General features: G+C 41.6%; 1 protein-coding gene across 3 annotated transcripts in view; it reads right to left on the bottom strand.

Annotated features, from left to right (window-relative positions):
* The window catches only part of CDK6 (cyclin dependent kinase 6), a 128,865-nt gene extending 101,761 nt beyond the window's left edge, over positions 1 to 27,104 (bottom strand). Inside the window, exons 1-2 of one of the 3 annotated variants that reach the window (XM_086857792.1) lie at positions 26,705 to 27,104; positions 24,021 to 24,507 (exon numbers count right to left, since the gene is read on the bottom strand). In XM_086857792.1, the coding sequence (XP_086713918.1) occupies positions 24,021 to 24,253 (233 nt within the window). In that variant the 5' untranslated portion in view covers positions 24,254 to 24,507; positions 26,705 to 27,104. Of the gene's footprint in view, positions 1 to 24,020; positions 24,508 to 26,120; positions 26,203 to 26,588; positions 26,647 to 26,704 lie in introns of those variants that run through there. The other 2 variants (XM_086857800.1, XM_086857806.1) reach the window with 2 other exon arrangements.
* Between the last annotated feature and the right edge of the window lie 550 nt (positions 27,105 to 27,654).

Raw genomic sequence — 27,654 nt, 5'->3', positions numbered from 1 at the left:
GTCTCTACTTGGAATCACAAATACCCAATGTATTAGAACAAAGGGGTCATCTTTCAGATGAAGAAGACAATAGCTGGGCAACTGGAGTGGAACATGTGCATTAGGAGAACCAAATCCCACGTAGCAAATCAGGAAATACAGCTTCCCACTCTGAAACATATGACAGAGCTCTTTCCCTCTGTTCAGGACATACTGCTTTGTCTCATTTTAATCAGCAATCACCCACTTCTCCATGCCTCTGAAAGCTGGTATTTCAGATGTAGAGTTTTCTTGCTCAAAGAAGCTTTAGCAAAACACTTTTAGATGGAAAAAAAGCGCACAGGCCACTAAATTCAAAGTATTTAAATGGCATTTTTCCTGGGATAACATTTGTAGAACCACATAGTAATGCAAGACCTAAGTTCCATTTTCAGAGGCATGTGGGGTCTTCAAGACCACAATGTACTTGTAACTCCAGCTGCAGCTGCCCCAATGTGTATCAGTGCTTAAGGAATGCCTCCAGAGCAGACTAACAACAGTCCAACAACAGACTAACACAGTGACATAACACAGACTTTGCACCCAACAGAACCTCGGCACCTCGGTACTGGAAACACAGAACGTGAGGACACAGCGCTGCCCACAGCACAGCCAGCAAGCCCACAGTCAGCTCCATCCAGCAAGTCAGATGCCAAACTCCATTAAATAAAATAGGCTTGGGTATGTCTACAGCACTCACAGCAACTTTATGTCTTAAATCTTTACACTCTACTTTCTGCTGGCTTCTTGGGAGTTTGTGAGCATTTCTCCTGCTTTGCTACCCTTCCAGGAAAGAGTAGCAGGATCACCTTTTGTCTCCATGAGAAATCTCTTTCAGGCAAACAGCAGTAAAGGCAGAACTTAACATCATGTAAAATAAACTAATTTATCTGGGACAGGTAGATGTTCTGTAGACAGATGTTTTCAACTCTGAAGTCACTCGCTCATTATCTACTGTGCACAGAGCAGAAAGAACTACCACAGAGAAGGAACTGTACAATGCAAGAAAGGCAGCAGAAAGCCCTGTTCTGGAGACCTACTCCAGCAGAGGCCAGCCAATATTGTTGCTTACAGCCCACTAACCAGTGAGGTTTAAGGGAAGGAAGGGGGACATTAGGATGACAAGGCAATCGTTCATCTGCAAGCTGAGCTTTGTGCTGTAATTTTTTCCAGCGTCTCTCCCTTTCTGACTTGGAAAAATTATTTAAAATGCTTAGCTGTATAAAAGAAGTTTTTGTTCTTTAAGTGTGCGTGAGGAAGAGAGACAGAGAAAGTGACAGAGAGAAATAGATGCTCTTGAAAGCAAAGTAAAAAGCACTGGCTAAAGTCCGATAGAGTGGGCTGACTGGGCAAGCGTTCAAGGCTCAGTCCCGACTGCAGCCCTGACCTGCAACACCCTTGCTCTCCTGCGCTGGGCCCCACTCGAGCAATGACGAGCTCTGGTGCCAGACTGAATGGTTCTGTGATGCAGACAAATGTCTGCTCCGATGAAACCACCAAAACTAGTTTGCATTTTCAACAGAAACCAGGATTTGTGCCCAAAAGATGAAAAGGCTGAGTACGTTTTCTCAGTATGCAACCCAAGCCACTGAAAGATGCAGTTGTTAAAGAGTTTTACTTCAAAGAAAAATACCCTTGACAAGACGTTCTCTGCACCTTTGTTTACAGCAGTAAACAAAGCCCTCAAACCGTCATTTCTCTTTCACCTTCTTCACAGAGGGAGATTTAACAGACAAGGACCAGAAAAGGATCTCATTAGACTCCATAATTCAAACTATATCCTGCCCTGCAGAACTTCTCTCCGGGACTTATCCTACAGTTCACCGGTGTTTAAAATGCTTAACTCCCCACCAGTCCATGAACAATCTCACTGCAACTGATTTTATCCAAACTGTCCACACACTGAGCCCTTGACATTACGGAGGGAAAATACCAGCTGGGTGGTGCTTAAACACACGCCTGTGTGCTGCCATACCAAACACTCTGTCCGAGGGCAGGCGAGGGACACGCCAAGTCACCCCCAAGTCAGAAAAATAACATGGCCTGTTATGAAGACAGTCGTTGACAGATTGTTTAGGATCAGCAATAGCTGTCTGACCTATGAATAGTGCTCTCATGTGATCCTTCAACAAGCAAATGTACACTGCCTTTCAAAGTCATGTACACTGCCGCTATACAGTACTGTGAGCTTCCAGCAAGCTTCCGTAAGCTTCCAGTTCAGAGTACAAATTAAAGATGCTCCCATTCATTCTTAGTGTGTTTGCATCTCTTGTTTTTCAGATTTTCTTTATAATACCTTCCTCAGGGAACAGCTGTATTCTTTTTTAGATCCCCTAATTTGCTCAACATGTAAGTAAAACTTAAGCCTGAATGTTGATTTTGTTTAATTCAAATGAAAGGAGGCCATATGTTATTCTGGACTTGCAGCTGTACATGGTACAAGATGAGATATAACAAAATCCAGTCTTTACTGTAGCTCTCAAACTACTTGTTACAGACTCCACATTTCTGTTTACATTTTGAATTCATGCTTGTGCCAGACCTACAGGATCTAAATCTAAGATGAACATCTCTTTTCTAGGTTTAAGTAAAAACAACTCATCTTCAAAATTTATACTTTATAAATTATAAAATTAAAATTATACAATTATAAATTGTATTTAAAAGTGGAATAAATTACCACTCATTCTTCATAATAATCTAATCTACATGAGATGTAATTGTGATGCCAACATACCAAAAATAACAAAGGAAATAATAACCCTTCACTACACATAAAAAAATTCATTGCAAAATATCAAATGTACTGCTTGATACTCCGTACAATCTCATATAGTTTTTTTAAATACTTGCAATATCACAGCAGTTCCTGAGATATTTAATTCAGCTTTTTTAAAGTTGTATGTAACTCCAATGCAAATTTGAGTACAAACTCTTGCTTCTTCTAGATTCATGGGAGAACCTAAAAATAACAAAGCAGTTACTGTAGAAGGTGACAGAAGAGGTCCTCTGTTTTAATGCTTATCAAGCCAGGGGCTGCTGTTCCTGAAAGACCTCCAGGTTACTCTACAGCCACAATTATTCTGGATGATGGTGAATGCACTGCAAACTCATGTGCTGTTTGAGTTTTAACTGACCAGCCAGCACAGGCTAAGCCCTCAGGAATACAAGCAACCTGAAAAGCAGCAGCCTGAATGAGAGTAATTCTGAAGGGCCTAGCTGTCAGACACTGAAAAAGCAAGGTAAGGGGCCTTGCTAAAGGTTGCAAATACACCTGAGTGCTGATGATTTTGCTACCACTTCCCAGCATGGACCAGTACTGGCAGCACTTGGAAGGAGTCCAAAGCTGTGATGGTGATGAAGAGGAAAGGAGACAGAGCAATAGATGCAAAATATTTTGCTGTGGTTCTGTTAGTGGCATCAAGTATTGTTGTAATGATTTCTGAGACACTGACACATTAAAGCCTTGTAAGAAAATACATTTCTGTGTTTCATAGGTAGAGTTGGGACCAACAGTTTGTCTTTCTCAATGAAGGATCAAGAGACGACTTTCAGAAGGGGAAAACTTCTACAGTTTAACAATACCATGAATTCCATTGCAAAAGCAAAAGAGCACAAAACAGAAGAAAACAAAAGCCTTAAGAAAAACAAAAGCCTAATTGGCTAAAGTTGACAATACTAAACATGCACAAAGTAAATAAGCAGCGTATATGTTAGTAAAAAGAGATGTTAATAAATTAAAATAAATTGAATTATGTTGTTCTAATGTATTCAGGGAATACCATTACTAAGGGAATCTATAGACCTTTTAATGTAACATGCTATATATCCATGTATTAAACAGAAAGCAATTAGCAGACAAGTAAGTAAACCACAGTAAAACACGGCATGGTTCACTCTTATGCCCATTTGTTTATATTTGGGTTATTATTACATATGATTTCTTAAATAAATAGTTATTGTCTCTCTAAATGACATTATAAAAAGGAAATCCTTGGTAAGAGAACGAAACCAACAATCACTGGGAAATAGAGTGCATACTTCTACTAGTCGGTGTATTGCTATGACAGCATGGTCAGTTGACAGGACAACACAAGCTTTGAGTAGTATTGCATGAAATTTTTTTAGATCTGTCAGTAGAAGAATGCCTTTTTGAGTACCAGTATGCAGAATAAATCTGTCATAGATCTTGATCTTGCATGATCCACCAGCCCTGAACTACCAATGAACTTATGCTACACTTAACTTGCAGCATGCAAAACACCTGGGTGATTTTTAAGTACACACTTATCCGCCTGGTATCTTCTCTCTTTTTCATACTCAGCCAGCCACCATTTCAACCCCTATCTGGTTTTTAGCCCTGCAGCAAGAACTCTACAAGTTAGGGCCCAACACACATGGTTCCCTTTTGCACTTAAGCATCCTTATCGTACCACATTCTCTCCTTCCTAACTTTTGAGTTACCCTTAAGTATTCCTGAATATGGGTATTCATCTTTGAAAACTATGGTCATGATGACTAGGGCATTCATCACAGAATTTGTCCTTAAATTCTGAAATGAACAAACTGCTAACTATTGTTTTCCCAGTCTTAACCTGGAGAACTAGAAAACAGCAATAGATGTGAATAGTTCTTGTTATCTTAAAAATGGAAACAGCAATTTAACATCAGATATTTAAACTGTATGTAAACAACTTTTAAAAAAATGTCTGTATCTGTTGAAAGCACCTGTTTATGTATTCACCAGAACTGCTCAAAATTTCCTGAAAATGGATCACACGTATCTGCCCACTTTCAGCACAAGCAGTTAGGTGGTGAATGCAGTTCCATGTTCAAGATTAAGTCAAGTGAAAATCCAAAAGGTGTCTTACACCTTTGTGTGCTGCATTCCACAAAGTTGTCCTGCATGAGGTAATATCACATAAAACCAGAAATGCAGTTCACAGTGCTTTTTATATACATACAGTAAGGAGAGTGACTTTGATCAGGCTTTGATGCCAGACGTATTCTCAGCAATACTGCTGTGTGCCATGATGCAGGTGGCACCATGAACTTCAAAGGGAATTCCTCATTCACTTCAGCAAAACCTGGAAGGGAGCACAGTGAACTCAAGCAACCTTCCAGTGGCACTGTACTGTGTCCTGTCACCACTGCTCAATGTGCTATGAATGACATCCCACCTGCCCAAAAGTCAACAACACTCAGCTGATTTCTAAAAATCAAAAAGACAAAGGCAATTTCTTACATGGGTAAGAAAAACAAACAGGATCTGGCCAGGTTTTGTGAGGAAGCCAGATCTACACACATGAACATTGCCCTCTTCTTTTTAAATTGCATTGTAAAAGAAAAACTGAGTGGCAGAGTAACAGATAACTTTAAAAGGAAAAGCCAAGTGTGAGAGGGTATTTATTCTAAAACCAAAGTATCAAAACTATGGGACTGCAAAGTACCTAAATTCAGCAGAAGGCAGATTTAAGGCTTGCAAGGAAACTCTCAGCTTCATTGAACATAGCAGTCTCTGGCTACCCATCATCAGACAGATGATCTATACCCATCCATGCACAGACTTGCACAGCTTGTGAAGCAACATGTTCTCCTCCCAGCTTTCATGGAAGAGATACAACTCCTTTAATGCAGATGCTCAGTGATTGGTATTTAGTTTGAATGAATGATGTAGGTCTTCATTTATCCAGCGGAAAGAAGTAAGTTGACTGAATCACTCTCAGGAGGGTACTGTCTGTCCCTGCTTGCTATGGAAGATGCCTAAATGAGTAACTTGGACAAAATGCTTTCATTTAACTGAATTTAGATGAGATTTCGCTTTCCTGGAAAGATTGTAACTGATCAGTTTTACTTGGTGGGATTACAGATTCTGTTCAGTTAATTTCTGAAGTTGTTTTAAAATATTTCTTCCATGTAGAAGTTAAAACAAAATGAGAGAGAAATCAAAAGAAAAAAAAAAAAAGATACTTAAAACACCTCTTCCCTATTCACTCAACCCTCAAACACCAGGATCAATCCTAAACAGCTCAGCATACAAGAGCCTTTACCTAGGCCTCATGAAGTCAGTACATGCATTTAACTGGCTTTGGCACAAGTCCAGAATTTCCTTTAATTTGAAAGGGAGTTTCACCTGTGACAAACTTGCAGGATTAAGTTTAATATTCATGTTTTGAAGAACAGAAACAAATGGGACTAATAAATCTTCAATAGAAATTTACAAGATTCTTCTGGCTTAATAAATTTAGCTGGAGGCAATTGCTCTTAAACGCTCAATACATAAAAAGGGGTCATTTTTTCCATTAGCATGCAAATTCCTTACGTATTTCATCAGAACTACATCTTGCAAGTGTTTTAAGAGGTGGACATCATAGTGGTCTTCTTCCCATTCATGACCATTCACATGTGGCCATGCAGGCTCCTTGCCTGTCTTGTCATTTCTTCTATCAAGCTTTTTTTTTTTTTTTTTCTTTTCCATTAATTCATAGCACATGTAAAGTAAACCAAAAATATCTATTTTTCTAAGATTCTCAGGTGCTGTCATCCTCCAGTTCTTAAGGCAGATGTCTGATACATGTTTCCTCCCTTTCTAGGCAGTTTACAGGGCACAGTGAGCCAACCATTTAGAGATTAATGCACATGGGGTGAAGAATTCTACAGGCTATACAGGTCTTTAAGTATTTCCTTTAAACTCTTGCACACATATGTAAAAGAAAACAAATTAAAGATTATTTGAAGAGTTTGGCAATGAAAATGAGGTGTTAGTAGCATTTTGAACTGGCAGTAAATTTTATTCGAGTGTTTTATTACTACAGGGCAAATGCAACTATTTCTTTTGGGGCGTCTTTCAGCAGCATGAGATGAAGGTTTACATTTTAATGTATGGGTAGTTTTGATATAAATTCAGCATTTTGTAAATTACAGTTTATATCAGATGTAAACTCATAGCAAAACTGCACTTCGATTGTTTTGCGTACATCATTTTCCACATTTCTGAAAGAAATGAGCAACCTGTAATAAATCTCACAAAACAAGGTCTGGTTCCTGGAGCGCTAAAACATCTTTACATGTAGGCAAATGAAAACAAGGTCCATGTACCCAGGCAGTGCCAGCAGATCAGGGTGTGCTGTGATGCCCAGGCAGAGCTGAGGGAGGTCTGAGCACAGTGGAGCCCATGGCTGAGGCTCTGGGGGCTAGCGTGGCTTCATGGCCACCAGCCAGATCACAGCATCAGCGGAGTCGGGAGGCATCTGCCTGGGAGTGAGGCAGGGCTGGCTCCCATCTGCTTGCAAAGCAAAGCACTGGACATGGATTACTTAAGATCATAGAGACATCAGCAAGAGCCTTAATTTGCCAGAATTATCGCTTCAGGTCCGTCCTGCTCCTACACTATTCCCTACCCCAGGAACTACCTTTTGCACTTCAGGGTATAAATGTTGGGTGAAACAGAAATTGTTCTAACCCTTTCTAAGCCATATATGAATTGCTTTATTAATGTAATTATTTTCATTTCAAGAATGAGTCAAGCAAGAGACAATGAGGGATGAAGGAGTTGCTCCTCATTATTTTCTTTATTTCATCCCTAAACTCCACAACCACCCCATTTACCTCTGTTGGGAGAAACAGCACAAAAATACCACAGCTGATGGTATTGAGCCTTTGTAGAGTTGACTAAACAAGCAATGGTATACACCATGCAGGCCCCACAGAAGCACCACAGTCTACAAAAGCCCTTTCTGTGGTCAGCCTGCCTATTTCAGTGACACGCTTCTTTTTTCTTCCTCATCTTCACATTTTTCCCATCTAACAGAAACACTTATTCCTCTTAATTCTACTTCAGTGCTTCTGTTTATCTTCAACTTTAAAAAGCAGTCAAGGAAAAGACAAATTGTTGCAAATATGAAAAGTATGTAATCATATCTGACATCACTAGAGAGTACAATTTTTAATGTGAATCTTCAGGCTTACTGCACCACAGGTATTCAGTTACGGTGTCACTGAACTACCAATTTTATCAATTGCTGTATCATACAATTTCTGAACTTCTGTGTGAGTAAACAGTTACCAGTGATACTGGCCTACAAAGATAATTTTTTTTCACGGACATGTCCAACACACAATGGAATAGAAGGAGACAGGAAATAAAATAAGATTCTAAACTCGAGGACTAATTAAATCTAAGAGATACAGGGAACACATGAAGGGAATGTAAAATCTTGGGTAGTAAAGATGCGGCTCCATTAATTGCATGGAGGAGAAAAAAAATCATAAAACTCTCAAGATAAGTTAAGTGATTTAGAAACAAATGTCCCAAATTACAAAATCATCCCAGGAAAAACCTATGCATTTAGGGTAATCAGTACATTTAGGAATCACTTGTTGTCCAGTCTCAAAGGTTCTCGATGACTTCTCATTGATCTTCAATTAGTATCCTAAAGCTTAAGTCACAATGTAGGAATGGAAGAAAAAACTGAGACTAGTTGTCTGCTTTAATAAGCGCTCACACAACCGACATTTACACTGAGAATGTGTAGATCCCGCAGGACACAGGATGTTTGCTACTCTTCCACAGCAAATGCAGAGCTAGGAGAGCTCCAGCTCTGGAGCTTTTCCTTATGGCACACTTTAGTTTGAGAGCCTTACCGTCACCCCAGGTCCCTGAAGCAGTAAGATATTCATGAAATAGAACTCCTAAGTTATTCCAGGAAGTTGACCTCTACCATTTTACACAGGATATTAAATAGACCCCAGCTGTCTCCACTTAGAAGTGACTTAGTTCACATTTTGTAAAGGTCCATTCGGCTGCTTTCTGAGTGATTGCAGAATTGAAGTGACTTTCTGTGAAGAAAGACAAAGTATCCTGTGATTTCCTTTACCTACTTTTCATGCAGGCATATCTTGGTTTTCAAACATCACAACTGGCATCTAGATCTTCTAACATAAGAATGTGTGTCTCAATTATGAAAATATTTGACTGACAAATAGCTATCTCATGTCCACTGGAAGAAACATGCACAGTAGAGCTTTATTTTTTGCTAAACCCAGGTAGACACAGTAGTCTTCATTTCCATGGATGCCTCTGTATGCAAGCACTTATGGTGCATGACTACAGATCTAAATGCAGTACAGTTCACACAATTCCACCACAGAAGGCAGAGAAGTGACACGGATGTAGGTCTGTCAAAGCAAAATAAAACTTTGTCAGGCTTGTGAAAATAACAGTAATCAATATATTAGAAAAGCCATGATAAACCATGTCCATTCAGAAAATTTTGATTTTATTTCAAGAACTCAACAGACTTTTCAAAAAAAGCCTCAATTTAAAAGCTGACGAATGTTATTGAAATATTTTTGTATAAAGGATGTGCTCTGGGGATGACTGACTTCTCAAACTAAATGACTAATGCTGATAAGGGATGGCAATTTCATGCTTGAAAGAAGGAAGATTAAAGTGACCTTGAATTTTGCAAGATCTGAAAACTTAAAAAAAACTCAATATTAAAGGAGATACACAATCATATCATCTAAATATTCTCTAAAGCACTTAAAAAATATGTATTTATACTGCAAACAAGTGGAGGAAAAAAACCCATCTGTTAAAAAAATTAATTGTGCTACTTTTAAACACTCACATTCCCTCTTTAGTTGCCTTCTGCCCAGGTGAGGTTAAGCCAAAAGATGCCAAAAGATGCCTGGGATCTTTGCCACTGATTTTAAGATTTATAATTTTTATTTAGTCTTTCCAGAACACATTTAAGAAAACGTACTATTTTATAACAATTTAGAGTGAGATGGTATTTCAGTTCCATGTTCCAATTTTCAGTGTCATGCAACTTTTTAAAAAACATTAGCTTTGGGATGGATTTTTTCCTGATTTGTCCTCATCCCCTTTCCGTTTTTTCTGAACTTTAAAAACGAAAACTGTTCTCATATTTTTAAAGCACAGGCAATGAACTAATTGCAGGCCTATATGTCTAACAATCATAATCCATGTTACAAAATAATAATTTTCAAGTTAAATGCAGTCAAATCTTAATATTTTCATGGTTTTCCTTTTCCACATATATCCATACGTGTAATATGTATATCCAAACAGCTTAATACAGCAGATTATTTACTTTACTACTACTGTATTGTCTTAGTAGTTCCATAATAAACAAAACTGTTTTCAAGCCTTTTATGTCAAATTATAAAACGTACACTTAACATAAAAAATCATGGAGCAGAATCTTTTAGCAGTATTGACTGACTGATTTAAATTTTGAAAGCTATTACTGATCAATGTGGGCTGACATGTTTTGAGATAATAGAAAAATAGAAATTCCCCCAAAAATATTCCAAGAGATAAAGGTATAGCACCCCTGCTTTGCTAAAACTCAGGTCTTGGACAATTCAGACTGGAATGTAAGTTAGACACAAGAGTTTTCCAACAATTTGCAATTGTACAATCATGCAATTTGCCCAAAATTAAATTGAGGCAATGAAACTATGTGCAGCATCAAAAATTTTTTCAATAATGACAAAATAAACCCACTTAGTGGTAAATCCTGTATGAGATCAGTATGGCAGAGTGAAGAGTAATGACCAAAAGAGAAACCACAACTGAGCAAGCTTTGAAAGGTGCCTTAAACTACTCATAGACCACATGAGCTGCCATCTCCAACACACATCATCAGTTACTTTTCCTCTTGTAAAACATTAACAATTTTTGACCAAAATTACTTCTGCTGGATCTTAAAATTGGCATAGGGTAAGCAGGCAATGCCCATCCATCCCAGCTACTATCAGTGCACTTTAGCACTTAAATGCCAAATACATGCTAGAAGCAGACTGTCTGAAGCCAGTAAATTTCACAGAAACCTACACCCACACCCTCCTATTACAGAAATGCATAATTTTTGCCAAGTGACAAAAACAAGTGCCTTGAGCTTGTACAACCTCTTAACAACAATCCACATACAACAGACTTTGGTTAAAAAATTCCCCGATAATATTCATTTCATCTTCCATCTAAATTCTCATGGCCCAAGTACCCCCTGGTTTCAGTACTAACTTTTTGTTCTCCCACACCCAAAATAATTTCCTTTTCGATTCTGTGAGATCTGTTGTTTACTGTACAAACTGCCTACTAGCACTTCTACTTTTCACCTTCAAACTTTACTGATTTGCACTAATCTTAATGAGACAGAGCAAGCAACAGTTGGGTGGCCACTCTACGTTAGAATCAGAGAATGGTTTGGGATGGAAGGGATCTTAAAGATCATCTACTTCCAACGCCCCTACCATGTACCCTTCACTAGTGCAGGTTGCTCAGCTCCATCCAGTCTGCCCTTGAACCTTTCCATGGATGGGGCACCCACCATTTTTCCGGGCAACCTGTTCAGTGACCTGCCCACCCTCACAGTAAAGAATTCTTTCCTAGCATCTAATCTTATCTTCTTTCAGTTTGAAGTCATTCCCTCTTGTTCTGTCACTACAAGTCCTAGTAAAAAGTCCCTCTCTTTCATTCTTCCAGGTTCCCTTCAGGTACTGGAAGACCACAAGTAGGTCATCCCAAAGCCTTCTTTGTTCTAGGCTGAACAAACACAGTCTTTCAGCCTTCTCTCACAGGAGATGCGCTCCATCCTTCTACCCATCTTAGTGCCCCTGCTCTGGGCTCGCTCCAACCCATCCATGTCCTTCCTGAGGACACCCCAGAGCTGGGTGCTGTGTTCCAGGTGGGATCTCTCTCACCAGAGCAGAGCAGAGGGGCAGAATCCCCTCCCCTGCCCTGCTGCCCACGCTGCTTTTGGTGCAGCCCAGGACACCCTTGGCTTTCTGGGCAGTGAGTGCCCATGACCAGGTCATGTTCAGCCTCTCATCCACCAGCAACCCCAGCTCCTTCTGGGCAGGGCTACTCCACATCCCTGCAGCCTGAGTGGATACTGGAGGTTGCCTTGACTTAGGTGCAGCACCAGCACTTGGTCTTATTATACCTCACAAGATTCCCATGGGCCCACTTCTCAAGCTTGTCCACCTGCGCTCCCTCTGGAGTCAAAATGAGCATTTCCAGAGAGCAATTTATTGTACTCCAGCATGGGCACCGAGGGTGGGCAGGATGAATTTTTCTCCTAAAGCACATGCTGGTCCTGTACTCATTATGGGGAGATCTTACATGACTAGATGGAGTACACTTTTAATATTCAGATGATTAAAGTGTCTACTCGCAATTATCTCACATCCTATCTTGTTATGTGTGGCTATGTGCACCTTTTGTGAATCCATCATGATACACTGGAGCATAGCAATAAAAAAGGTAGAAAGTCTGCTGTGTCTCTTGAACATCTCCCATTCCTTCAGAGAGTTTAAGAATCCAATACTCTTAAACTGTCCTGTTGTATCTAGCACCCAGGAAGAGGATATAGATCTAAACAGCAGCCAGGATTTCAGTGACTGGAGAGAGCATGACATCAGGAATGGTGCATGACCCAAGTGACAAAAACTTCACTGCTGTAACTCTCTATTTAAGTACCTGCCACTTCAAGCCTAAGCCTTTTCATATCATTCCTCTTGACTGCTAAGTTTTTGATTACTTCTTGCTTCTTAACCTATCTTTTCTAAAGCCTACTGTTACTATGTCAAATTTGGGAACCGTCCCTTTTCCAAAAATGTCAGACTTAATTGTTGCAGCCACTATGACTGTGTGTCTTGACTGTCATGATTTCTTAAATCAGCTATTACAAGTTACTTCAGGCTATGCAGAGAGTGATCTCTCTTTTTTTCTACTCCAGGAAGAACTACATCATCTATTGTATCTCTAAGTTTTGTCTTTAAACTTGGTCTACTATGATCAGTGGTTAAATGGTGTGTGCTTTATGGGTACTTTTGTGAACTTAGTTTACTTTACAGCTTCCAGAATCATGGGCTCAATGTCCTTTCACTGATGTCCACGACAGCAAAAGATTATTAGCTTTTCATGGTTTAAGCTTTGCTCCTGCAGAAATTGTTCACTCTCAGTTTTGGGTTACTAGAAACCAAGTATTCTTTGAACTGTATTGTCTTACAGACACCACAATATCCTTCAATATTTACGATATTCCAATATACTTCAAATGTCTGCTAAGAAAACTCCCTCATCAGTGTCATTCACCTGCCATTTATCTATATCCACAAATACCTATAATTTTTAGTCAAACGGATTACCTCTCTCTTTTGTGTAAATCCTAACTATTCTTGCTCTTGTACTACCCTGATCCTCAGTTCCAGTCTCATTTTTGTTTGTATTTTTTCACTTCTGCACAAATATTTGCTTATGAAATAACTGACATCTCTAAGTGATGTTTTAATCTGACCAAATAAAATTTAAAATTAACAAAACCTTCCTGAGTTCTTAAAAATAGAGACAATGTGAATAATAAGCAATGGAGAATCAAGAAATTCCAGGTAACACTTTCTTTTTGTTTGTTTTAAATGATGCTACAAACATAAAGGCAGTATGATGAATGGGACTTTTTGAAATGCAGAGGTATGGGTGCTCAGTTCTGCAGAAGTACTAACTTGTCTGGGCCCTGCCTTAAGTTTAATGAGACATATCATTCTAATTTTCAGACTACAGTCATTGATTCCAACCTGTCTGGATATGGGTATTACTGCTTTGATCAAAACTTGCTGCTCAGCATTTTATAAAAAGCAGAGATAAACAGTGAGGCAACAAATTGATTAGAGATGTCTGCGAGGAAACCACAAAGATCAGTGAGTAGGCCTATCTCCATTAACAATCTAGAAGGTTATCTAAGGATAAACAACACTAATTAAAGTGCAGATGTTGCCTAATCTCTATGTCATAAAGTTCACAAATACAAAGTATGCTGATAGATAAAGTCGGCAAAACAAGACTCACTTTATAATCTACTTCCCAGCACAGAGAAGTAAGATAGGTCATTGACTTCCACTGTCCTGAAGGAACCTGGAAATCAGTAATAAAGGTTCTAGTGCTGTGTTGCTGAGTAGCATTAGACAAATTTCAATACTGTACAGCAAAGTCTCCAACTGTAGCTCTAGAAGCATTTGCCCTTGAAGAAAGGAGATGTACACTGCACTGAAATGACTGTACCTGTGATGCAACCTGGAGTTTGAGAGATAATGTTGTGCAAGACGCTTAGGTGACAACACAGAATCAAGTATTTCAGAGGATACACAGCAAGTTAGGAATTATTTGTAGAGCAAAAAGGGAGCGTAACTACAAGTAAAACAGGTCAACAGAAACGCTACATCTACTTCAGTGAAAAACCTAATGGATTTTTATACCCCAGTTTGATGAACTCAATAGTTGTAGCATCTAAACTCTAGGTGGTGAAATCTCAAACATCTTGATGGGATGGTGCTGCACTGTCTGCCTGTGCTAATGCATTTTCATTCATCTTAACACTAGGACCTTATGATGTGAACAACCAAAGCTATTTGAATAAGTGTAGCTCTTTCAATTCCCCAGCAGAAACTCAAGCCCTAAATGTGCAACTTGATTCTTGGATTAGCTGGAAGATGGGTATGCAATTCTGCCATTAGCAGCCAGTGTTAGGCTGATGACACAGATGAACAGTTAACTATGCATATTGCTTTTCAGAACATAATGCAAGAAGCAGAAACTCTTCCTTCAGCTGTAATCCTCTGGTTAAAATATTGTATATATGATGATGCACTATCACGAAGTCAGGGCACTTAAGGATCAGAATTGTATTTTCTAGAGAACACCAGCTGACTACCATTTATTGAACGTCTGCCCTTTATTTATATGAGATATATTTATATTCTTGACAGCCATGGGAGTTTTTCTAGGAAAATTATGTGATCATCAGTGAGGGAAACTGAGGAGCAAAAATCATACAGAATACATAGTACTGTGAACCTTAAGTATCTAATCTGATCTTTAATATGCAACATAAAAAACCACCCCAATATATTTTTATGATGATGAAAGGGGTAGAAAATCAAAACTCCATGAAACAAAGTGGGAATCTTACTGAGACTTACTAAAAGGGCTTCAATTTTAACTTGGATATAATGTATCTATGAGAATCCTGCCATATTTCTACGTTGGATTTTACTACAACTTTATTCAAAATATTGTTGCCAGGCATGTTTTAAATCTGTTGTAAATATAAGACTTTCATATCCTGTGTATGTTTTTAGTATCGTGGTGTTTTAAAAAAATGTATGATTCTGTAACATTTCCAATTTTTTTGCAGGAAATTAATTCCTTGTCACAGTGAGGGAAAGTTAAATGTGACATTAAATGGCTTCACAGCCTTCCCTTTTTATTGGGAAAGAGCAGAGTACGCAAGGTCCTCTAAGGTTGTTTCACTTCAGCAGTAGCTGTGTATCCAAACGAGTCCTCCCCCAAACATCTAAGCACAGTCAGTACATTCCCAACTCCTACAGCCAAGTTAAAGTGAAAACGGTCTTAGTTCAGTAATGATTGAGGTGGTTTGCTCTAATCAAATTAAACCAGCCAAATGTTCTTTTCAAAGGTAACTGTCTACTCTGCAGCTGTATGCAAAATACCACATCAAATGTGGGAAAAAAAAAAAAAGTGATAGAATTCTATCCTTACAGTAGAGCCCTGGCTCCACAGATGAAGAGAAACAAAAGCATCAGTGCAGCTAGGAATTACGATCAGAAAAAGCTCTCAGAAATATGCTAACTTAAGGAACAGTGAACAAAGTACTGAAATTTTCAGTTTATAATTAATTGATTTCAGGGAAAAGGGAGTTCTCTGGCATTGCTAAACAGCAATTTATCACACTGACCACACTTCAACTAGATATTAAAAGACTAGCCAAAGTTTCACATAAAGGAGAGAAAAAAAAATCACACAAGCTTTTCCACTCAATTCCTCACTTCATTTCTCTGTTTCTATCAAATCTATAATCTTCTGCACTGACTAATGTTTCAAAAATCCAAACTCAGTAGGTTTCACTTAAACTCAGTACAATTCATCTATACTAGAACTGAGCTTTCAATCATTAAATACGGGAAATTCCTGTAAAGATGAATTCATGTTTGAGTTAGTTTTTTATTTTCTTTTATTAAGAGGAGATCGGTCACCTGCTAATGATAATCCAGAGTAATAAGCAGTCAGTGTTGGTATGAACCCTTTTAAAACAGTACAGAACTTTTTGCTAAGCTCATATATTGTTTGCTAGGTATGTCATGGGAAATACACCCAAGGACAACTCTACCAGCAAACTGGCACACGCTGTATTTAGGTGTGTGAAACGTTCACCTCGTCCTAAAAATTATGTGAGATACTTCAGAGAATAGAAACCCGTCTTCTTCTGAAACCCTAAAAAGACATCTAGAGAATCATATGAAATCTGATTTCTTACTACTTATATATAACATTTTTTATTCTGCCTATAGAAAACACAACTGTGTTGTTAGAAATTTAAGGTCTGATTTTAAAGGGATTATTTAACAGACTATTTTCTTTTTTCCCTAATGATGGGACCAATTGTCAAAGGTAATGGGTAAATAAAAAAATATTAAAACCAATACAATAATTTGGATGCAATGAGGTATTCTGAAGAGTTCGGAAATCAAGAGTCACATTTCCACTCTTTGACAATCATCTCATCAAAAGCTTCTGACATGGCAGTCTCCCAAATGGAAAATGTCAAAGGACACAATGGAAAAAAACACTCCTTGGAAAATTCTGAAGAGGATTATTTATTCAATATAAATTCTTTCGAGTTTAAAGGTATACCTGTTAAATAATCGTGCCTGCATAATTAGAAGTATTTTTCAGAATGTAAGAAGATATGAAGAACAAGCATAAGTGGAGAAATCTTCTCTCTTTTAAAAGAAAAAACACAGCTTAGTTAAATATGTATATAGGCACACTTACCTTCTGATAATTTGTTAGATCATTAACAATCAACTTGTTCAGCAATACTGGAAAATAACTAGACATCATGCCAAGCAAACAAATCCTCTATATACAGCAAAGTCTTGGAATAAACTGCAAACTTCTATTTTATTTACAGTTACCAAACTTTATAGAATAATTTTATAACTGCAGAACTAAACTACATCACCTAAGAATTATTACAGTGACAAATAATCACTCGATGTCAAATTCATGTTACTGCTCTGTCAGGATAGTTATATTACTTATTCTGCATGATTCATTTTAACTTTTAATAGAAATATTTTCTAGAAATAAGGCTTTCATCTAATACATGAATAAAATCAGTATCTGTGATATTCTGATATATATTATCTCTAAACTGTAACCAGAAAGATGTTTTAAAGTTCAGTGCATCAGTAGAATCATAGCTATTTCTATTTGATAATGCACTTAGACCTGTGTTAAGCTTCAAACAACGGCTTAAATTCCACCAAGCCCACCTGAGTGACTTAGTGCTTTGCTAGGTCGCACGCTCCAGGTCCAGCCTGCTCTCTTTTAAACACTGGGAAAGAAAGCAACTTTTCTTCTCCCTGCTCTGTTCCACACTTCAGCCAGAAGTGAGTACCATGAAGCAAAAGGGAAAGTCTCAATGAATCCACCATGGCCCCTGTCTGTAAGTGTGGACTACCCACCCTCCTGGCACCTAAACCTTTCCAAGGCTCAGTTTTGAATCCTGGACTCCAATCCATTCCCTTGCCTGGAAGTCACAGTCTGCCATCACCAATGGCTGTGGTGAAAGAAGTTGGTTTTCCATTCCAGGCAGGACCCAGCAAGACTAAATCTCTTCAAGAACAGCACAGACATAACCATCCACAGATTTAAAGAAGGAAGGGAGCACTGCAAATAATCTAAAAATGACTAACATTTACTCATACAGACTGGAAACATGTTTTTTGTAAAAAACTTAAGATTTAGAATGAGATAAAATACTTTTAAAAAAGTATTGTACTCACTCCAGAAACTGAATTTCCTAAGGCTCAGAAGTCCCTTTCATACTCAACCCTTCCTTCCTGACATGCTCTTATCTTGTCCTGTTTCTGACAGGTCATGTATTAAAACTAAATCATCACATCCATAACTAACAAACAATTCATATGATTGGCAAGAATATCCTTGTTTTCCCTGCACATGCTCATACTGTACTGTAAGGCTGCAAGCAGATGATGACAGGCCAGCATTCATGCCCACTCTCTGCCCGATGTCCTCTGACAACTTAAAAAATTTCTCTGAGTCCTATGTGCCATGTTCAGTGGCAACCACATAATTCCCCTTTGCCCTCCAGCCATCAGAGAAGCCAGTATTTCCAGGCAGGCAGTCCCTTCCTCCCCGAGACCTTTGCAGTGTCCCTGGCAGTGGCCAGTCAGTGCAGGGACAATCTCCCTTGCCTTCTGACCAAAACTGCTCTCCAGCCTGGAAATGCCTTTCCCTTGCCAAGGCACTTCCCGTCTTCACATCTGCCTTGAAGACCATCCTGTTTGTGTGAGACTAAAACTGACTCTGAAGCTCATTCAGTTTTTCCTTCCCATTACTCATCCACCATTTCTACCTCAGCTGAGATTCATCTGCCACACAAATACTTGGCAAGTTTCAAGTTCAGTTTCTTCTGCTCCACTCCATCCCTGTATCTTATTTTACTCCTTCTATGTGAAAGACAATCTTTCTAACCAGCAATGCAAAGATCACCATTTCTTTGTCTCTAAGGGCTTGCCAGATGCCATACTGAGTGATGCTACACAAAAATAAATTGTATCACACAATACAGCACACTGCTGATGTGCAAGAATGACCTCACAGACTAGAAGTTTAACATTAACTTGGCAGAAAAAAGAAGGAAGGAAGCAGAGTTTGATGGAGACAAACACCCCCTAAAATAGAAATGTTTCACTTGAGAGGATGGAACATCTCAAAGATTTTAAGATTATCCTTTCAACCTATTAACAGTACATAACATAAAGTCAGAAGCCAACATCAGCATCACCAAAAATCAGAAAGAGAAATAAAATTAGCTACTTTCTTTTGAAATATTTTCCCTCTGTATGCTTCCTATAAACATTTCAGTTTAACAAACAGAAAAAAGCAGAACAAACACAAATTCAAATTGTCAAATTGTTCAAATTGTCTTGCAAAAGGTTAACTAGGTATGGATGATCTGCTGATCAGAACTGATACATTCTGAATGCTCTATCAGGTTAGATAGGGAATAAGACACGTACAAAAAGACCTTCTAAGTACAAGGAAATTTTAAGACCCAAGCCATTTACAGACTTCTGGGACCTCTGAGCAAGGTCAAGCAGGTGCTGTTTTTTCTGTCAGCATACATAGGGATGGAGGAGTGACGTGTGTGCCAGCCTCTCTCCCCAGCACTCAGGTGGCCTGGCCAAGGCAAGCAGTTGATGGGCTCTACCAAGCACTCAAGTGCAAATCAAGAGAGAACGGCGTGGACCACTGGACTGCAAAAAGCAGGGAAAAAGCAGCATGGCATGGCTGCTGTACCACAGAGAGCAGTTTACAGTGACATTTATATTTCAATGATATAACATAAAAACATGAACATGGCATAACTGTGCAAACAGTCATAATTACTGTGTTCCCTTCCACTGATTTGTATACAAAAAAGAAAAGAGGAATAGATTTAGACTTCCAACTAGGTGGATCATTCTGTTGAAGCTAAGTCAATTAGGTGTGGCACATATTCTGCAAAGTAACAGGAAGCACAGAATCAAGATTTTTCATTCTTACATGGTTATGATCACTTTGAATGGCAAGACCTGTGATACTTACCTTTGAGACAGCAACCCAGACTAGATTATATTTTAATATGTCATATTCAATAGCGTTTCAGTTATTTAAAATTTGAGTAGTTACTAAACCATGAAAATACTAAAGTAGTTGTATTTATAAAAGAAAAGGTATGAGATAGGAAGCAAAAATAAACAGCTTTGCATTTTTGTTCAATTTGGTTAAAGTTTAATGCTATAAAAACTGTTAAATATAAATATGATAGAAAACAAGCATGCTAAGAACTACTGTAGTCTGTCTTGCATATCACCTTCCCAGAGTGCAAACTCACAGTTTAATGATGATTAAGATATGGGGAAAATTATTCATCTGATTACCAGCAGGAGAGAGATAGAATGAAAGCAAGATACAGCTGAATTTAGCATTATAATCACAAGAAGAATTTTTACAGATATCTTGCAGCAGGGTTTTACACACAGGAATTTCCTTAATCTAATATGTCATTTATTCCTGGCAGTCTGTTCTTTTCTATATATATTTCATTTCTCCCAACTAGAACAGCACTAAGCTATATAAGTGCTGGACCAACTTTTGTCAGATTTCCCTACTGTATATACAGAAGTTTTATTAAAGCATTACATCTTATTATCTGAAAGGTGAGCTAGAGGAGCACCTTGATCATCCTACCAGCTACAAGGGACTTTTCCAAGCCCACCACATAGCTATTTTCAGATTGATTTACAGTAAGCTTTACTCTTGAAGATTCTATTTTTAACTTTGTTTTGTGAAAGTAAATAGAATAGAGTAAGGTGTCCTGGCAGAGAGGAGCTCTATAAAAAGGGCAAAACACAGAAGGATTTTAAGCACATAGCAATTCTCTTAATTGCCTTTTCCCCATATGTTTCCATATACCACTCTTAACTTTCCATTACTGTACAGAGATTATCATTACCATCACGGTTCTGGTGAAGACTATATTTCCCTTTGATTCTTTTCTTGCACCCTGTGTTGTTTTGTTCTGCAGTGAAGTCTTATCTAATTTCATTATCTACCTTTTTAAAAGCAAATGTGCTGCAAAAAATGCATCTCCTCATTGTACAAATACAGAAATTGCAGACTTGGAACAAAAGAACACGAAATAAAGCTCTCCTAATTAGCAAGCAGTAGCATGGAAAAATATGATTAATACTAAGTTAAAAATTATTCTCTGCTATTCAGACATCTCTCCCTTACAGAGAAAATTCTCTTCTAACCCTAGTCCCAAGTACTGGAAACCAGTTTTGGCTCTATTTCTCAGAGGAAGTGAATCTACAACTGTTAAGACAAACCTGGTTCTGACCAGCAAAGCCATGGAGCTCCACCTATGCCTACAAAGTCCTGGATCTTTCCTTACCAAAATGTTCTTCACATTTAGCACCACTTCATGGCAAAAGAGAAGCCCTGGGCTGCTGATATCCTTACTGCACTCTTTGGAGAAGCCCAAAGCTACCATCTGAATTGAAAATTACACTCAGCCTAAGTTCATGGGGCCTGTGATCTCTGCTGTCAGCTGATGCCAGAGTACTACAGAGGAGCACACTCTGCAGCTCATCTGTACAAAGTCTGTCTAAATTTTGACTCACTGAATGGCTGCTGGTTTGCACTGAGCAACTCATGGATCACACATGCCACTACTCAGAGGTAACAGATACAATACACTATTTGCAGTTCCAACATAGTTCTCTCAGGCTAGTTGCTTGTAATATTCAGAAAATAACTAGATATCCCCTCAAAATCAAAAATATTTGGTTTTAAATATTTGTGCTGTTATCCCAGTGCTGTGAAAACAATGTACATTTTAATCCAGTATGCAGACAATGCATTTGGAATTGTTTTTATTTATTAGTCTGGCCACGATAGCAGTTTCCAGAATGCATGCCCAAACAATTAAAATATTTTGAGCATAATATGTTCATTGAGTAAGTACAATTAGATCAGCTGCTTAAAATTGCAGAACTTATTTTATAGTATTTCCTTTTCTGAGTGTATTTACATAATACAAAACCAGATGCTTAATTTCAATAAATTGCAAACTCTTCTATCATATTTTGTAACAGAACTGGGCCATTTAAATGTTTTCAAGTAATTTTTCCATTTGAAGGATGTGATTCTGGTCACTCCAAAGGCCTCCTTATCTGCTCTACAGATTAAAACTATGGGCAAAAAACATGAGTTTTTGAGTATCATTCCTCACATTTTAGAAGAGATTAAGTTTGAAATTGCTTATCTTCTGTCTTTTTGTGGGAAAAGGTGTGCAATCAATGTCCCAAGCACCCCGATACATTCCCAACCAGGCCCTTGTGTCTGAAATGCTGCTTATGGCAAAAGGTACAGGCTTCACAACACCACTGTTAGGACCTGGAACATACTTTCACAGATTTTTATATTGAAATTAGACTCTCATATTACTGCTTAAAATACTCACTGCTTTGCAGAGATTTAGTTTTCATTCAAGCTTGTAAAAATATCTGAAGCTTCAATGTATTTATGCAATGCTCCGTTGAGATTCAGTTGCACTTAAATCAAGCAAAAGAAGCCTGCAGTTGCATAGTCAGTTCATCAAATAGCTCTTTGGAAAACAAGAACTATACTTTCATTATTTAGCTGCATTCAAGATTAGAAGGCTCTTAAAAAGATCTTTCACATCATATGGAAGGATGTCAATGGGAGAAAAGTTCTTAAGTATTATGTTCAATTATTCCCAAACAAGATTTAGCTTTCAAATATATAAATGCCTTAATCTGGAAAACTAAGTCCTCATTTTCTCCCATAAACTAATGGGCTGCATTTCAAAGATTTTGACAACTCCCAATTATCCCTCTACTGCCAAGGAAGAACTTTGCATGTGCTCCTCTAAATCAAGCCACTTGATTCAGTGATCAAACATATGATGCCTGCTTTTGAAGTATACTGACTAAGCCTCTGGCATTACTAGGTGCCAGCCAAAATAATGGTTATTAACTGAATTGTGGATTTGCTTGATGAGCAATGGAAGTGTGAGCTGCAGTCTGTATGTGTCCCACTGCTCACTGAAGTGAGACCGATGACATGCACTCCATGATCAGCATCTCAGAATACACTTTGCCTATTCAGTTTTGACATAAAGGAAACTGCCACATTAGGCTGCCTTGAAATGAACAAAAGTTAATTAATCGCTAGCAATCGACTTTTTAAATTTAAATATTATTCTCTGTCTCATGTTTCCTCTTGCACCTAATAAATACCCCCTGATCTCAGACCCCACAAAAAAGGATGATAACACATGCATGGCATTTGAAATATACCTGTAAGTTCAGAGTATCTATTTCTCTAAGACTGAAAGAGTCTTGGTGTTACTGAAGTACAAAAATGATTTCCTTTTGCTGTGTAATATATGCTTAAGTAACACAAAGAATAGGAAATACTCTTGCTAATACAGCACCACCAGCAAGATGCTGACCAGTTTCAATCTGGGTATCTGTAAAGTGAAGCTTACTTCTTGAAGTTCATCATTTTAATAAAAGACACTCACAGGCAGCTGAAGGTTTCTAGCTACAGAAAAATCTAAGAAGTTACAGTAGGGCTAGCCTTATCACTGAGAGCACAGGCCATTTATCCAGGATTTATGTTACTGACACAACAGGAAGGACATTCTGGGGCCACTGCCACCATTTTGTGAGCAAGGTCTGACACCTGTACTTTTGTTCTCTTGGTAGCACTATCAGCAGCTCATGGTGAAAATTAGTATCAAAGAGTACTCAAGCATAAGGCTGCCTGAAAAGCATGAAGTCTTAAGCTGTTGCTTCTCTTTAACACAATAATCTATAACTCTCTCTAAAAGCATCTAAAAAGGCAGAATGCACATTCCACTACAGCTCTCATTCTTGCCTGTTCTATAATGAACAGAGCTGCCAAAAATCAGCTGCAGCTGGCAGTACTAATAGTTCAGACAAAACCAGGGAGAGTTTGGGGTTTTTTTCATTTTCTCTCCTGCCTGAGGAAATAGTATATATATGGCTCCTTGCCCATCCATTCCAACACTTAAATCACACACCTATGCCTCTGGAGATGGGTGTTTGTGTGTGTGGGAGGCAATGCACAGGGATGAGGTGAGGCCTGGCAGGCAGCACCATGGCCTGTTGAAACCTCAAACCACACTTCATGCACACAGTTTAGTGCTCACTTCAGCCACAAACCCAAACTAGTGTCCATTCCATTTATGCCCCCAAACTCTTGCTCACCCAATTCACGTATTAAACCCAGGACCCCACTGATGAGGACAGTCATCCCACTTCCTCACCTGACCACGTTGGGGTGTTCAAATGTCTCCAGGTGCCTCAAAACTGCCACCTCTCGGATAGTGGACAGCGGCATCCCCTCCTCGCTGGTCTGCACCCGTACCCGCTTCAGCGCAACAAAGCGACCTCCGTTCTTCAAGTCTCGGGCTTTGAACACCTTCCCATAGGCTCCTTCCCCAATCTCAGCCACACATTCATACTGCTGGTCAGCCAGGTTTGTGCTGTCCTTATCCATGCTGGCACCAGTCCTCTTCCTCCTCTCCAAGTGCCTTGAGGTGGCTCTCAGCCTCACTTACTTTCTGAAAACCAGTACTCTGCTTGGGTGCAGACAGGCCACTCACTTGGTACCTCTGCAGGAGAGGCAGTAGGAAGCTCTTGCCCTCTTGCTCTTGTTCCTTTTCTGTACTGACCACAATGTGCCTCCTCTTCTGGCCACCAGGAATTACCATACAGTCTTTGGGAGCATTGCCTGTGTAAAGCCAAACAAATCTGGAGGGCAAACCAAGCAAGAAAAGTGAGTTTAGTTTAGTTTAGTTTACTTCATGGCTTTGCATTGTTCAAAACCTGCTAGAATCAAGCTAATAGACAGCTATATGCAAAGCAAAATCGTGGTGGAAAGGAAGATGTGAACCATGAGGGTGACATATGTATCAACGTCCCCAAGTGGCTGATAACACTACAAAGTTATCACGGTCTGTGCAGAAGGCTAGGCACTCGGCTACAGAGCAACAGCATGCTGAGGGGTTTTACTGAGAATGGGCTAAAGGTGATGACTCACGTGTGATGGGGATAGCAGAGCTACCTACACATGTGTGAAGTGTACAGTGTACATCCAAAAACTTCTGCCAGGATTTCAGAACTCAAAGCTCACTTCATTGAACGTGGTGGAGTCCTGGATATGTATTTTGCTATATTACTGTCATTTGCTTGTAAACAATAGCACTTGGAGGTTTCTGCCTTGGTCTGCTCTCTCCTGTGCTAAGCCGTTCATGAACAGATCGTGATCACATCACAAGAAACAAAGGGCCTGTGGACAGTCTAAATACATGCATACTTAGACGACAATAATACATTATGAAGGACTGCGCCCTGAAGTAGATTCAGAAATATGCACTTTAGCAAATATATTAACAAGCAGGGATGTTGGCTGTGGATACTGCTACATGTGTCACGGGCAGCTCTTTGCAAAGCAGCATGGTCAAAGATGTCTTCAGGAACAGCATGCTCTGCTGCAGAGTGCATTAGGCTGGAGAGCAGCAGCACTTCCTTCTGCTTCCAGCTTCATCCACTTTCTGCAGGACTGGGCAAATCCTCTCCCCTCACAAAGCTCCACATCAATTCCTCCCTTCCCCCTAACCCTGTTTAATACAGCGGTACAGGGACCTCCACGACTGTGGCACTCTCCTACACCACATTTTTACCGTGCTAAGACGAATCAGTCCCAGATAGGCGAGTCGGGGATTCCGACTCACTTAAGTGGAATTCAAGCAAAGAGCGCCTATTCTGCACACTTAAGGTGATCTTATACCTTAGCTGGAGATGAAAAGCGCAATCGGACAGAAACCTGTGCCCACTGCTCATCCCTTCTCAGCTGCAGCCAGAGAGCCCTGCCTCGCCGGCTTCAATCCCCACCGCAGCTGCCACCGCAGCGCCCCAGCCACCGGCCAGCCCCGCGTCCCCGTCTGCAGCATCACTGGGCGACACCGAGCGTGGGCCGCCGCGGGGGGCTGCCCAGAGCCCGGGGTGCAGACACACCCCTACCCGAGCCCGGTGTGCAGGGGATCCCCGCCAGAGCCCAGTGTGCGGTGAACCCCTGCCCGCCCCGAGCCCGGTGTGCGGGAACCCTGCCCGAGCCCGGTGTGTGGAGCCCCCTGCCCGAGCCGGTTTGGGGGGAACCCTGCCCGAGCCCGGTGTGCGGGGCTCCCTGCCCGAGCCCGGTGTGCGGGGACCCCCGCCCGCCCCGAGCCCCCGGCGCGGCCCCCGCTCCCCCTCCCGGCCCGCGCCGCGGGCAGGGCGCCCCCGAGCGGCGGGCAGCGGCGCCGCGCGTGCGTGGCGGCGGGGCCGGCGGGCCTCTGCCCCGGCGCGGCCGCGTGTAAACTTACCCGTGCTCGCCTTCCCCGGGCACGGCGGGGCACCGGGACAGCCCCCGGCCGCCGCTGCCCCCGCCGCGCCGCCGAGCTCCCCTCCGCGGGCGCCCCGCAGGCGGCGGGGGGTGGCGGCGGGGGACACGCGGGGAGTCGTGCCCCCGCGCTTCCTCTCAGCGGACGGGGCGGGGAGGGGGGCCCGGCTCCGCTGCTCGGCAGGACGCCGAGGGGACCCCCCCGGCGGCTCCCCCTGTGGGCACCCCTTCCCCCGCGGGCCCCTCCGCGCCCCCGCACCGACTCCGAGGCGGTCGCGGCGGCACCGCGGGGCGCGCTGCCCCGGCCCGGCTGCCGAAGGGACGCGTCCGCGGTGCCGCCCGCGGGGAGGGGGGGTGCGCGGTGTGGGCTGCCGGGCCGGGCGCGGAGGGGGCGGCGTGTGGGCCACGCCGCGGGGCCGGGTGCGCGGAGCACATGGGCGCCCCGCGTTACCTGGTGTGCGCCACGGCCGCCTGCACCGCCACCAGTTCCCCAAATAATCCTCAGCCCCGGGGGGTGGAGGGGGGGGGGGGGAGGGAGGGAGGGGGTGAGTCCTCTCTAACACAAACCTCCCATTGAGCGAGGCGGGGTGGAGAGCCGGCCCGGGGTCTGCCCCTTCACATGGCGATGTCTCCGGCAGGTCCCGGCAGCGGCCGCCCGGGCCACACAGGTAGCTGATCCGCGGCTCGGCCGCCCTCGGCTCGCATCCTCCTGCCGCCGCCGGCGCCGGGCTGCACCTTGGCGCAGAAGGAGCTCGCACTCGTCCCCCAGCCCGCTCCTCCCGCCCCCACCCTGCCTGGGGAAAAGGAAAAGGCGAAATAAAAATCGCGGCCGGCGGCCCCCGGGGAGCTGCAGCGCCACGATCGCAGCCCCGCCGGCCGCAGCCTGCGGTGCGGGGCTCGGGCACCGGCCCTCGGCGCCGCCGCCGCTCCGCTGCGCTGCCGCTCCTCGCTCGCTCCCCCGGCCTCTGTTCTGCCTGGGAGCAGCAGCAGCTTGCTGCCTTTTTTTTTTTCTTTTTTTTTTTTTCCCCTCTCCTCAACTTTTTTTTTTTTTTTTTTCCCTTGCTTTCCCACGCTGGCTGAATGTGACTTGACCCCGTTTCAAAAAAGTTTGACATAGTGCTTCAACATTTCCGCATTCCTCCCCGACTACAAAGGCTGCAGCCGCCTCCTTCTGCTTTCTGTCTCTGCTCTCTGTCTTCACACTCAATGAAATCCTTCATGTGGCCCTGCCAAAGGCAGCCGCATACCGCAAGGGTCGCCGCGAGCGCCGCGGCCAGGCATGGCCCGGGGCGAGCGCCCCGGGGGGTCCCGGCAGGGCCCGGCCCGGCCCCGGCCCCGGCCCGGCCCCGCCGCGCTCGGCGCTGCAGGGCTGCGGGCTCAGCCGGCTGCGGCAGCACTGAGAGAGCCCTGACTCATTCCTAGAGCTCAGCGTGCGAGCCGCTGGGAAATAACCCTTTGGGGTTTCAGTCCCCCACGCCCCCCCCCCCCCCCCCCCCGAAATGGGAATTTTTAAACTT

This window comes from Cyanistes caeruleus, chromosome 1 (assembly GCF_971803275.1).
Source record: "Cyanistes caeruleus chromosome 1, bCyaCae1.hap1.1, whole genome shotgun sequence".
NCBI classification, from domain to species: Eukaryota; Metazoa; Chordata; class Aves; order Passeriformes; family Paridae; genus Cyanistes; species Cyanistes caeruleus.
The sequence above is the reverse complement of the archived record's forward strand: the minus strand, read 5'-3'. Positions and strand labels throughout refer to the sequence as shown.